The 14,955-nt window shown below is 41.2% G+C and overlaps 1 protein-coding gene across 3 annotated transcripts in view; it reads left to right on the top strand.

Annotated features, from left to right (window-relative positions):
• Nucleotides 1-14,955, top strand: part of SLC43A2 (solute carrier family 43 member 2) — a 74,013-nt gene that overhangs the window by 40,132 nt on the left and 18,926 nt on the right. For all 3 annotated transcript variants that reach the window (XM_073667734.1, XM_073667736.1, XM_073667735.1), the window contains exons 6-8: nt 9,704-9,796; nt 10,973-11,106; nt 11,190-11,392. In XM_073667734.1, the coding sequence (XP_073523835.1) occupies nt 9,704-9,796; nt 10,973-11,106; nt 11,190-11,392 (430 nt within the window). The remainder of the gene's footprint in view (nt 1-9,703; nt 9,797-10,972; nt 11,107-11,189; nt 11,393-14,955) is intronic.

Here is a 14,955-nt window from a genome sequence, read left to right on the forward strand (position 1 = left end):
GAATGAGAGCCAGAGCCCCTTTAGTACTATACATTAAGCTGTATACAATTCTTATATTAACCAAGTAAGGGCTTTGTATTTTTTTGAAAAAAACAACAAACCATGACAAGCAGGAAGTTGAGGTTTTCCTACTTCCTCTGATTATATCTCCCTGTTTCTGACAAACATTTAGTGTGAATTTGGACTCATGCTGACATCCATGCAAATCAGTCCTAGTATGGACCACTAATGTACGGACTGTCCATGGGTTTCCCGAACTAAACATCAAACCCTCATAGAAATATATGAAGCTGTCACTTTGCGGTCGGGAGAGTCACGGCCAGTCCATGCGTTGCGGCTCAAGATTGGACCGAAATCCACGGATGACTGCCTGAGCCCTAATGCTCATGCCTTATGTATTAAGATAATAAAGCAACATAAGTAAAAGTAATGTGTGCCCCAATGTATTTGCTATCACTGAATGAAGTACCCCATAGCCCTTTAATTAGCGATGGCAAATATGTACTTGTAGTTCTTATGATTTAGTTTGTGAAATAATAATAAGGGCCAGCGATATGCCCTACATATATTATCTAAGCACATAGAAGACCTCTCCACCACATCTCAACCTCAAACCTTGTCTTTCTTGCATATTCATACCTGAATTTGATGGCTAAAATGAAAAAAGGAGAATGTGATATGTAATTCAACACCACTCCCAGAGGACTGACTCCTGCCGATAAGTGGAGTTCTGCGAGATCTTTAATCTATAGGCAGACAGCACAGAAAAGCTTGTCCTAATTTGTTTTGTTTACTTTTTACCTAAAATTTTCACATAATAAGACGAGTATAACTTTCCTTTATTAGGTGGAACATGTCAGCACTTTTTTTACATATGGAAGTATAAGTTCTTGTCCCTAAATAATAATAATACCTTTTTTGTAGACATCTGATGTGCCCGTCATGAGAAATCTAGTGTAGAAGCCAAATGCCGCACTGAGGGTGTGTCCATGCTCTTGGACTGCCTCTTTGATGTGCATGGACACGCCCCCGATACACTTACAGCCTGATTTACATATGGCTTCTTTGCTAAATTTCTCTTGACTGGCAGATCTGATCTTCACAATAAAGGAATCCTTTGTATTGAGGAACTTGCATCTACACAGCTGTACTACTTCCATATTTAAAAATGTTCTGACAGGTTCCACTTTAACATACAATACAGGACAGGGAACCCACAGCACGTCATATCTTAGTCATAAAGGCCAGTTGTATGCTGGGTGAAGCAGCTGCATTACCTGGACTAGAACTGCCTTATAGTACAGGCATAATTAGTAGAAATACTTATGAAAATTCAAGTAATAAAGGAGACTATAGCAATTCTGAATATTAATAGTAGTCAAATAGTCATAATTTAATCACATAAATCCTAATCTGTGAGATGAGACTCGTAGTGTACAGAGTCCACCGACCATACACATTAGAGAGCTGGCGGCCGAATGATAGTTTGGTGACAGCGATTTCCCCCATATGCAGGAACACTTGGCTCCTGTGTTCTCTAAGATCAGCTGCTAAAATTCAATAGGAATCCCTCACACAAGTATCGTATAATATAAAAATGTACTCCCCCCCGAAGAAGCTAAACGTGAAACGCGCGTTGGGGTATCCTTCTCCCACCTCACTCAGATTGTATAGTTCCATATGTACTGATTTGTTGCACGGAATTGCCCCATATGGCTGTATTACTTTGTCTGCATATCTTAATGTGAACTTCCTCCATCAATATGACCCTATTGGGCTTATAAATTGACACTGGTCTTTACCCTTGTTTCCTTTGGTGTGCCTTGTATACTGTAATTATTTGTCTCTATTCGCAGCAACTCGTTTTTATATTATATGATACTTGTGTGTGTGGGATTTCTTTGCTACTTCTCCTGATTTTACCTATATTTTTTATATATATATGAAATAAAGATGTTCTATTTTAATATTAAAGCAGCTATACTTCTTTTCTTTATTGGATTGATGCTATAATTGAAGTACTGCATTTTGTAGGCCTTTTTTGAGTATTAGATTATACAATTAAATAGGCCAGATTCTTCTTTCCTCAATATCATTTGATGGTCGACCAATCCTGCCAAATTCAGTGGGTTAGGCCAACTTTTATCTAATGGGGGCTTTTAGTTTTATCTGTGGTTAGCACTGGGGTACTGGGTCCTAATTTGACAAAATCAGGTAAATTCCGCATGGAGCTCTTATGTTCACCCTGTGTTTTATGTGGTTTCCTCTTGGTACTTGGGAATCCCAATGATAAACTCCTATCAATGTGATATAAAGATCACACGGCATTTATTGTAAGGCCAGTCTATATGTGGTGAAAAAGGCCGATGTCACCTAGTGAGATATCCTAGAAGGCTAGAAATAAGACCGACCGAGATAGTAATGACACATTCTCCTACGTCTGAAGGAAATAGATCTTTAATTTGAGAGCAGAGAAGGCCTCACCTTCCGGCAATGACAACCGTTCTTCTACAAGTGACGTCTTCGTCACAGTCTGCATTGTCATCAGCTGAATGCAGCCCAACTTGTATAGATGATTGTGTGGGGAGCTGGTGCTGTGTTACTGCCTTTGGTGGCGGGGGCGGAGGGACGTACTCCATGTTCTCAGTTTTAGGAGGTCAGACAGAATGTGCTTGTTTATTATTACAAAGGCAAAGCTGAGAGATTTAGGAAGGAGTCAGGGAATGTGCCCATCTACAGGGGGATTTGTTCTCAGACACAGGTCATGGCGAGCTGATAAGAGTCTCCCTGTCAAAAGGGAAAGGAAGGAATAACACTGGGCAAGGCCAATAACTTCAGGCTGTTTTTAGAAAGAAGATTGTGAAGAGGCTGGTAGTCCGCTCCTCTAACTGCCAGCACAACTAATACCTGGAATTAACTTTCTTAGAATTGAGCTTCCTTTGATAGCATATCAATGACGGCAGACATAGCACACAGTCCTGCTTTGTCAGCAGCATTCGCCTGTGTTTTCAGCGTGGCATAGGTGGTGAATGAGCCGGCATGAAAGATCTAGTGAGAGAAGCTAAGAGAACAGACTGGGAAAGGCGGCTGCATTTCCAGGGAATGTACCCTGCTGGCAAACAATGCAGTATTTCCTTACATGAGCTTTTAAAAGAAATAAAAGTGTTTTATGGAAGGGATTTTATTGTCATCTATTATTCTGCCTGGTAAAATGGACCATGTAGTGTAGTAAAGTACAGTGGGATAGCACTCACCACGCTCGCTTGTTGGATACACAGCTGAGAGTAACAAGCCGGTGGGTGTCGGATCCTGCTGGTGTAGCACAGCAAACTAGAAAATAAAAGAGGAAGATTTCAGCACATCCATCCTGTAAAATAAAAATGCTTTATTAGAAGTCCATGAAAACGAGTGGATCCATGCAAAAATGTTAAAAACTGATGAGTTTCTAGCCCAACAACCGCCCTTAATCTTACTCAGCGGTTTACCTAAACACGTCACCTCCACCTGCTAATAAATGAAGTGCAATTTAACTTGTAAGGCACACAAGTCACACTTGTAAGGCTCACAGGTCACATGTTAGAATAACAATGATCTGAGTGCTGTCAGTTTTCTTTGCGGACAGCGCTCGCACCGGACATACGGTCCTGTGAACGTAGCCTGAGTTTGGGAGATTTGCATGCTTAAACACTGCCCATGGAAAACATCAGGCTGAGCGCAATTGTCCTTGGGTCCAAAAATTACCGCAGAATCCAGCTCAGTATTATGTACTGTACACTCGTAACACTGGTATACAGTGATTTTGGTGCCAACGATGTCTGAACGGTTTCATATTAAAGAGGTTGTCCACTACTTTTACATGGATTGCCTGTCCTTAGGATAGGTCATCAATGTGCGATCGGCCGGGGTCCGACCCCTGGCACCCCTGCCAATCAGCTGTCTTCAGTGGTGGCGTCCGGAAGTACTTACTTGCGGAGCTGGCCATCTACTTGTAGTGGCCACCGCAGGGTACTGCACATCTGCCTCCTATTTATGTCAATATGAGACGGATGTGTAGTACCCTGCGGTGGTGGGATTTTTTAATTCAGCACCCTCAAAATACCCTAAATCCATTGAAAATATCTTGCCACCTGAAATTTTTTTTTTTTGGAGATCTAATTGATATCACCACATTCTGATTCTGAGATGCTTCTGTGGCGCCCATGTCTGTAGCGCCACAAAATGCCTGCATGTGTAATATAATTATCTGTATTGCCAGCAATGGTGAGGGATAAATTCTCTGCTGTTATGATTGCATCCACACATTCTTACCAGATCCCTTACTGAAGGACTGTGCACTTTTGCCTAAACCAGGAAATTGTGCATGATCCCTCAGAGAGGGGAGGAGGTGCTTCAGTAGTGGTAGTTGTAGTTTTGGTGAGGAAAGATGTAGCATCATTGGAGGGTCCTGGTGCAAGGGAGAAGCGTACTCTCTGCAAGGACAAGCTGCACAAGGCCGGGTCTCAGTCCCGAGAGCATGGAGACTTCCAGGGTCCGTGCTAAACTGAAAGATTGCTCAGTCTTTATGACTGGCAGAAAAGTGCTTTTTCCTAGGGGCTCAGCAATGCATAGAATCAGGAACACTACGACAGGAGAAAGTAGGTGTTTTCCACAGGAATCAAGCTGCCTGCTTGCTGGAAGGGATCACGGATCCAGTAACTGTTTACCTTGGACCCCTGGGGATCCAAGGAATCATTTACCAGAGGTATAATTAGCAGCAGGAAGGCTACACAACCTCACAGCAGAGAATCTGAACCCCCACCATGCAGGTCTGTCCAAAACCCTGTATGTGAACTGTATAGAAGCTTCCGGAAATGTTTGCAGAACTCCAATAAAAGGTACAAACTGGTTATTACCCTGTCTCAAGCTGATTATTCCCTGCTGCACCATTCCTGCTCCAACTCCCCTGGGAGCCAGAACCTGGTTGGGAAGGGTTAATCATCTGGCACTTCTCATCACCACCTAACTCCCTGGGATCTTCGAAGAGTCTGTGCCACCCCGTCTGTGCGGTCCGAGTGCTGGTATGGTCCGACCTGGGGCACGCGCCAGTCTTTATCAATCGTGGGGGTTAATAATAAAATGGTTTGTGACGCCAGTTGGGATGTTCGGCCTGGAATGGCAGGGCACTGTTGTTGGCCCCTGGGAGTAGATGATTCCTTGGATCCCCAGGTGTCCAAGGTAAACAGGTACTGGATCCGTGATCCCTTCCAACGAGCAAGCAGCTTCCTGGTTTAGGCAAAAGTGCACAGACCTTCAGTAAGGGATCGGGTAACAATGTGTGGATGCAATGAGAATTTAGCCCTCACCATTGCTGGCAATACAGATAATTATATTACACATGCAGGCATTTTGTGGCGCTACAGACACGGGCACCACACTTCTACACTTTTGAATTGAGTGAGAGTGTACCTTAAAGGGAATCTGTCACCAGGCCTTTTCTGCAGCATGTGTCACAGGGCTCCTTGTTGTAGTGTTGATACAATCCCTGTTTTCTCTGCTGCAGATCTAGCAGTTCTCTAAATGCTGAACTCTGTATAACCCCGTCCACACCTCTGATTGGCAGCTTTCTATTTACACTGCATAGGCAGAGAGCTGCCAATCAGTGGTGGGGGCGGGGTTATACAGAGCTCATGAATATGGCAAGACACATCACTGGAAATCAGGGACTCTGTCTGTATATTATGCTGCTCTCAGATTAGGTGTCAAAAATACTTTTAAGGGGATATGATTAAGTCATAGTCTAGTACAACATTAGAAGGTATTACAAGGTGGCTTCACAATAAATTGACTATAGCATTACAGGGGACAGAAGGAAATCAGGTTGTGCGTGTTTTTTTACTGTTAAACAGCTGCTTGCCCCATGTGAGGATGTTTTGATGGGAGTATGGCAGGATTACAGCGTCTGACTCCTTGAGGTTGTACGTTTACACTCCCCTCCTGCAGATACTATTATACCGCTACGCTGACGCTCTTGTTATGATCCGTGCCTGACAAGGCCAGGTGCAGTTAGTTGGGTTAGTGAGTTGCTCACATATGTCATTATATAGTCACAATGGAGGATTCCTCTAGGGCTTTAAATAAACCAGGTGAGACTGCAGTATATCCATGGATTAGGTATGGGAAGAGCTGATTACAAACCCTCACCTAGTCTGTCCCCGTGAGACACGGTAAGCACTGCAGGTGTTTGGGCCACGGAGGCTAATGTATGTATACACAGGGGAGGGAACGCCAATTACCTGCCTATCCAGTCTGGTACATTCAGTACATACAGGGGGTGTATACAGGGGCTGCATGTGAGGCATACAGCGCCCATACAGTGTCTTTTCATATTATTTTTGTATCATTATAAGTGGATAGCTAGACGAGTCCTGGTTGCATGGCCACAACGGTCACCAGACTTTTTTTTTTCAGGGATCATACCAAAGATTAGGTACATTCAAGAAAACCATGCACAGTTGATAACATGATTATCATTCAACTTATATTTAAACTGTATTCCTACTTCTGCACCCCCTGTATACAAGAACATAATTCATAGTTACTTATTACAGCTGTACGTGTGGAGTTTATGACCGATTCTCCGTACTACACATAACCCGAGCACATTACACTATTGATTTCTCCCATAATGTATACAGCTCCACTGCACCTCATGTAAGGACATTCCAGAGCGCCAGTCTAAGAGTGAAGAGGGTGTAACCCACGCCACCGCTCACAAAATCCCTACCCCGGAAATGGTAAATGGAATGTCAGCCTATGTGTCATCAGAGACCAGCACTTTCAGAAGTCCCTGGGCGCGCTCCTGGCACCACTGGTACACAGTTGGTTTTGCTGGTCATAGCCAGCTATTTTCTTTGAAGAGATTGCTGCAGGGATAATGTAATATAAAGTCATGTTCCCACGTAGTATAAACCCTGTGGGTTTTTTTCACACTTTCCACAAATGGCCACACCAAAATATGCGATAGCAATCTGCTCTGTTTATTGCATTTTTTTTGTTGCGTTGTTTTTTTGTTTTTTTTTGGTGCAAATTAGACTATTTTTTATTGCATTTTAAATGCATTTAAAAACACAATTGCAATGTTATATGTGTTTTCAGGATCCAAATTGAAGTCTATAGGGTAAAAAAATGCAGCAAAAAACACACAGTTCTACAGAAGCCTTAGAGCACATGAGTTTTCATGAAATCACATCCACTTCCTCAAACTGGTCAACGCAGCATATTTTCTGCACAAAAAAGAAAGCAGCAAAAAATGTGCTACATGGGAAAATTTACTTACATGGCGGTCATTGAGAGAAATGAGCATCCTTGTGATACAGGGTGGCGGCGGTCAGCTTGAATGAAAGGTGCTCGTTCTGTGTATCTCTGCAGTCTAGCTCATAGACAGGGGCCATGATCGGGGATCTCCCCACATGATGCCCATATGAACTAGTTGGAGGTATGGTTGCCTTCATGTGACAACCCCCTTGCTAATACCGGATGTATGTTTGAGCTCAGTGTATGCTCATGAAGTGCTATATGGGCTGTGGTAGATCAGCTCACTCAGCTGCACATGGAGGTAGACACGGGAACGCTTTCTCTTTAAATCTCTCACTGGTTTATTAAAGTATGGCATAAGCCAATGTAAAGTTCATCAAAACAAACACGGCCTTTCTGGCATAACGGGAAAGCAAAAGAAAGTGTATGGCACACTCCATACATCTGCGAGGATCTGCCCGCTCAGGATACAACTGGGTTCAGCACAGTTTAACAGAACACTTCTCTGGAGGTGTTGCTTCCAGACCCACTGAACACCTAATGACTCAAGAGGCTTGCTATTTATTCTCTAGATCCCACCCTGGGGTGAAGATATGGTAAATAGCCTCCCACCCACTCTACAGCTGTTCACATAAAATCTAGCCCATTAAAAATGGGTGATTAACCCCTCTCAGCACTTAGTGTGCTGGAGTAAACTTATAGGTTTCAAATGACTGAAGATAATAGCCTCAGTGGAACATATCTCCCCTCCAGTACTTTGTCAGTGACTTTGTCACAGGGCATAATATGTGATATTTTCCAAGACCTTGACAGTCTTAGGCTACGTTCCCACAATGAGCTTTTGGTGACTTTTTGATGGTACAGATTTTCTGCAACATTTCTGCACCCATTAAGTAAAATAGCTTACTTGCATTTTTTTGAAAATACACAATGGACAAAGGTCACCAAAAACTCATATGGGAACGTAGCCAGAGTGTATGTAAACACGTTAAATACCTGCAGCAGAAGCAACAAACATTTCTACATGAAAATGTGGCTCTTGGCAGTTAAAACACAGCATAAAAAAACTTGCGTATTTGATGCATTATTTCCCCATTCATTTGAATGGTTGAAAAATGCTGCAAAAATTCTGAAAGAATTGACATGCTGCAGATATGAAACGGCTATAAAATCTACAAGGAAAAAAAAGCAGCATGTGCATGAGACTTCAGAAATCTCACTCACTTTGCTGGGACAGTAAAACTCCAAAAAAGTGGCAAAAACGTAACGTAACAGCAAACCAGGAAACAAGGAATTCCTGCCTAGAAAAAACTTCATAAAATTGTATATTTAATGATAATTCTTTAAAAATGTAAACTTGAACATTGAGAGACAAAAATATATAAATAAGAAATAATCAGGGGGTGCTACAACAGATGTGTTTCGGAACTAAGTTCCTTATCTTTTTGTCTCTCAATGTTCAAGTTTCAATTTTTAAAAAATTACCGTTAAATATACAATTTTATGAAGTTTTTTCTACGCTGGAATTCCTTACTTCCTGAATACTTACCCTGCGGTACTGCCAGTTACGTGCGTGGAGCTTCAACTAGCTTCAATAATGGGTGAGCTGATTATCTTCCTTTTTTTCTCTGCTGTATGAACAAACCGTTATCATGAAGAATCGGATTCACAGGCCGAAAAAATATGATCTTGAAAATATAACAGCAATGTAACCTGACTAAATTGCCCCGTGTCCCACAGATAAATGGGTCATGTAGCTGCAGGTCTTGGTCTGGGTTAGGTCTTTACTGGTAGATCTCCATTGATTGAACACCATGGCTTTACCCATAAATATGCGATATGGGATTGTGATGGTAATACCGCTCAAATGAAAAACTAGAACCTTCTGGATTAAAGCCAGATCTCCTATCGATAAATTAGTCCCTTGAATGGAGAGTTTTGTGGTCAGCGATCAGGATACACAGTTGTGTATCATTAATATTAGCTCCTTTTCAGACGCAAAACTAATTAAGCATGGCTGTGTTTGTATGCGATATAAAACACTGTCTTATCAGTGGACCGGATACCTTCAGTATGAAGAGAAAAATACTGCTTAAAACACAGAAAGTCTTGCTGCATTGTCAAGAAATAGCAGCGGTGCGTATTCCTCTAACATTATGGGCTCCTGTGGTGCGCTCCACCCCAGAACAATACTCACATGATAAACTTCTGTCATAAAGACTACACTGTAATCATTCATCTGTCACTCAGAGGCAGATAGCATCTTTTCATTTCCGTTTTGGACAGATAAAATATAATAATTCCGTCTTATGGCTTTGTGAGACCATTGTGCTCTGCTGCCCCTGGTGAGTTTATGAAAGCCTTCATTGCTACAGATGGTCCCTTTAACTGTCTCACTTTCTCTTTACAGCTGCCCAATATGTTTGGCGACCTGCGCTCAACTTTTATTGCACTGATGATCGGGTCCTATGCTTCCTCTGCAGTCACCTTCCCCTTCATCAAGGTGAGGACTTGTTGTCGGAGACAAGTTGTTCAGTGACCGAGAATTACATGGCTCTGAAGAAAAGTATACATTAAATGCATCAGACCAGGTTTTCTCAGCAAGAATCATGTTTCGGAGACCGTCCGCAGAATTAGCATTTGTGGCAATTAGTAACGAGAGGCATTATAATGGAATAAGAACGCCTTTACCACGAAATGAGAGTAAGGCCATGTTCACATGTCCAGTCTTCGGTCAGTATTTGTAAGCCAAGATCAGGAGTACAACAATCAGAGGAAAAGAATGATAGAAACACGTCACCACTTCTGTATTTATCACCCACTCCTGGTTTTGAGATAGAAATACTGATGTAAAATACTGAACAAAATAATGCCGTGTGAACATGGCTTAAAAAGGTGAAAAAATATAAGTGCTATTACAATGTATGGCAGCACATGAAGTCTCCGTATTACAGATCAATAGGCGCGCCGCCATATAGTGCTCTCAAAAGGCAATGTATTCTCCTCTAGAGGCAAAGCTGCTAGGGAACGATTCTTCCTTAATACATGCGATGGCACATGCCACTATTTTTTACTTGTGGAATCTCATGGAATCCTAAAGAAAATGTGTAAAATTAGTGGGACATGGACCAAAAATAGGCCCCATACCAACACATTTGTAATAATCCGAGGATCAGCCTCAAAACTAATAGGACCAAGAGGCAACATAAAGGCACGATAATATGGCATGCTGTGCAACGTGTGAGTGGCTTTTCAGGCATAAAATCCACTTAGGCCATGTTCCCTTGCACAGGATCAGGGGGTGTTTTCTAGAAAACTTAATAGTAAAAAAAAATCCAGAAACCTTATTGTATAATACTTCATTATATTGTTCTGATATTTGTATTTTTAAAGTTAACAGGGAAATATCACACTTTCTTTTTTCAGACAGTTAAAAGCAGATTTGTTAAAAGATGAATTGGGACAATATTGTTTATAAAGCCTCGAATGGGCATAATATGACCTTGTCATAACTCACGTTAAGCTTTGGCAACAGGTTTACAAATAAAAAATGGAAATTATTTAATTGAACCGTATATTTACTCTGTATTCAGAAAAAAAAAATCTCAAACCAAAATTTCCTAGAATGGGGACTTTCTATAGCAAAAATGTGAAATTGAATTTCTGCTTTTATTGATAGGTTATCTATGACCTCGGGGTGACTTTTGTAACTATTCTGATTGTCTGGGCTGCTTGTGCCGGACTTGTTTTCTTCAACTGCTTCTTCAACTGGCCTCTAGAGCCATTCCCCGGACCAGAAGACATGGACTACACGTAAGGGCATCACCATTACCAGCAAATCCCTGCCACCACGACACTACTCTGAGTCACGCTAATGCTGCTTATTATGTTCGCAGTGTGAAGATAAAGTTCAGCTGGTTGGGATTTGACCACAAAATTACAGGAAAGCAGTTCTACAAACAAGTGACTACGGTGGGCCGACGGCTAAGTGTTGGGGGGTCCATGAAAAATCCCAAAGAGCTGTCAGCATTACAGGAAGGCAATAAACTGTGCCTGTCTACAGTAGATCTGGAAGTGAAATGCCAAGCTGACAACGCAGGTAAATATCTTAGTCTGACATACCCACTATACAAAGGCCATCTAAACATCTAAGTGGCAGCTTATTGGGAAAAATAAATTCTAGTCAACAGTTAATGGTTAGCATAGTTAACTTGCAGCTGAATTGGAATCTGACCAAAGGGGTCCAGGTTTCCTCCAACTCTCCAAAAACTTACTGATAAGTGAATTTTCACAGGTTATGAGACTCATGTGGGCATGGGGTGATGAACTGATGCCACTATCTGTACAGCACTCTATTATATGTTGGTGCTATATAAATAAATAGAATATATTCAGTGCAGTAACATTCCAGATATTATTGCATAGGTTTCTTAGGCCTGTACTTTAAAAAAAATATTATATAGCCATTCTAACATGAATTGTTTAAGTTTCTAGGCTTAATATCAAAATGAGCATTTTATGAGTCCATCAGTCATAAAATGCTCATTTTAATTTCAGAATTATGCAGCCATCCTGATGTCAATCTTCACCGTAAGATTAAAATATACTAAAAGGGGTTTTTCTCAACATCATAAATGGGTAAAATTGCAAAGTGCTTGCAAAAACCAACAACTATATTACAAACTTTGCAACTTGTTATATATCTTCTCTGCTCTCAAGAACAGAGAGAATTTTAATTTTATTGTTTATTGCTAATTGCCAAGGTTACCGCCATGTCTGCTGCCTATCAGCGGTGGCCATTCTCGTAGACATGGAGCGAAGTACAGTTATATGAAAAAGTTTGGGCACCCCTATTAATTGTAAGCTTAATGTTTTATAAAAATTGGTGTTTTTGCAACAGCTATTTCAGTTTGATATATGTAATAACTGTTGGACACAGTAATGTTTCTGCCTTGAAATTAGGTTTATTGTACTAACAGAAAATGTGCAATCTGCTTTCAAACAAAATTTGACAGGTGCATAAGTATGGGCACCCTTATCATTTTCTTGTTTTAAATACTCCTACCTACTTTTTACTGACTTACTAAAGCATTTTTTTTGGTTTTGTAACCTCATTGAGCTTTGAACTTCATAGCCAGGTGTATGCAATCATGAGAAAAGCTACTTAAAGTGGCCACTTGCAAGTTGCTCTCCTGTTTGAATCTCCTCTGAAGAGTGGCATCATGGGCTCCTCAAAACAACTGTCAAATGATCTGAAAACAAAGATTATTCAACATAGTTGTTCAGGGGAAGGATACAAAAAGCTGTCTCAGAGATTTAACCTGTCAGTTTCCACTGTGAGGAACATAGTAAGGAAATGGAAGAACACAGGGACAGTTCTTGTTAAGGCCAGAAGTGGCAGGCCAAGAAAAACATCAGAAAGGCAGAGAAGAAGAATGGTGAGATCAGTCAAGGACAATCCTCAGACCACCTCCAGAGAGCTGCAGCATCAACTTGCTGCAGATGGTGTCACTGTGCATCGGTCAACTATACAACGCACTTTACACAAGGAGAAGCTGTATGGGAGAGTGATGCGAAAGAAGCCGTCGGCTCAGGTATGCAAAAGCACATTTGGAGAAGCCAATTTCTTTTTGGAAGAAGGTCCTGTGGACTGATGAAACCAAGATTGAGTTGTTTGGTCATACAAAAAGTCGTTATGCATGGCGGCAAAAAAACACAGCATTTCAAGAAAAACACTTGCTACCCACTGTAAAATTTGGTGGAGGTTCCATCATGCTTTGGGGCTGTGTGGCCAATGCCGGCACCGGAAATCTTGTTAAAGTTGAGGGACGCATGGATTCCACTCAGTATCAGCAGATTCTTGGCAATAGTGTTCAAGAATCAGTGATAAAGTTGAAGTTATGCAGGGGATGGATCTTTCAGCAAGACAATGATCCAAAACACCGCTCCAAATCAGGCATTCATGCAGAGGAACAATTACAATGTTCTGGAATGGCCATCCCAGTCCCCAGACCTGAATATCATTGAACATTTGTGGGATCATTTGAAGAGGGCTGTCCATGCTCGGTGACCGTCAAACTTAACTGAACTGGAAGTGTATTGTAAAGAGGAATGGTCAAAAATACCTTCATCCAGGATCCAGGAAATCATTAAAAGCTACAGGAAGCGACTAGAGGCTGTTATTTTTGCAAAAGGAGGATCTACTAAATATTAATGTCACTTTTCTGGTGAGGTGCCCATACTTATGCACCTGTCAAATTTTGTTTGAATGCAGATTGCACATTTTCTGTTAGTACAATAAACCTCATTTCAAGGCAGAAACATTACTGTGTCCAACAGTTATTACATATATCAAACTGAAATAGCTGTTGCAAAAACACCAATTTTTATAAAACATTAAGCTTAAGATTAATAGGGGTGCCCAAACTTTTTCATATAACTGTATTTACAAGCTCTTTCCTACAGAGCTTGAAGAGTATGATGGCCTCCAGATGCTTACAAACAAGTGAGTTGGGTATGTGCCCACGTAGCGTTTTACAAGCGTATTTGATGCGGAATTTCCGCAGCGGAAACGCTTGTAAAACGCTTGTTAATCCGCCCCCCATGGTCCCCAATGAGAATCCGCAAGTTCTATGCCCATGCTGCGGATTTTTCCGCAGCGTTTTTGATGCGCACAAAAATCCGCAGCATGTTCATTAATTTTGCGTTTCCGCTTGCGGAATTGCCTTTGCAATGCAATAAAAAACACAAGGCAATTCCGCATGTCGAAAACGCGCGATAAACGCTTGCGAAATTACGCATGCGTTTTTCCGGGAAAGGACATGCGGAAATGAAGCGCAAATTTTCCGCTTCATTTCCGCAACATGGGCACATAGCCTAAAGGGAAGCTGTCATTAGAAAACGACCTATAGTTTAAATCAGGTACTTTTATTTAATTTCGCAACGTTCTTAGTTTTTTTTCCTATAACGATCTTTTTTAGACTCATACTTCCTATCCTTTCAAGAATATTTTTCTGCAGATTCCTTATCGTCAGAGTCAGGATTACAATGACATGTAACACCTCTATACACAGCTGATAACAGAGGATAGGCAATGTCACACCTGACCCTGCTTCACTTTCCTTTACATGACCTTTGCACGGGATTATTAGTCACTTTCATACAAAAAATAGGGTCGGGGGTCTAATCATTGTGACCATGTACATGTGTTATTTCCTGAAACAAAAGGAAGTCTGAAAAAGCCCCAAATGTCCAGTGTGAAAATTGCAAGATTCATATTTTTTATTTGTAATACGGAAAGAGACTCTAGAGCCATGTATATTTCTATAGGTAGTCACATAGATGATGGAAGCTATAAGTGCGATATTGCTTCCCCAGACACCTCTTCTGCATTTATTACACGTGGTTAGACATTTGCTTTTCTGCTTGGAATGATCTCAACTTCCCGTTAAATTAGATCAATAATTTCCTGTCCTGGAGTTTTACGTTCAGGGTATGCAGATGTAAATTGATTATGGCCTTTCTACAAACACAGGATTCTTATCACAGTAGTTTTGCAGATATGACATTTGCTTTGTGGAACATATTTTAGTCTATTCAGAAGCTACAACCCACAATCTTCTACCGTACAATGTGAAAGCCTTCCATGTTTTATTTCTATAG

This window comes from Phyllobates terribilis, unplaced genomic scaffold (genome assembly GCF_046119375.1).
Source record: "Phyllobates terribilis strain yellow unplaced genomic scaffold, ASM4611937v1 Scaffold_2__4_contigs__length_985480577, whole genome shotgun sequence".
NCBI classification, from domain to species: Eukaryota; Metazoa; Chordata; class Amphibia; order Anura; family Dendrobatidae; genus Phyllobates; species Phyllobates terribilis.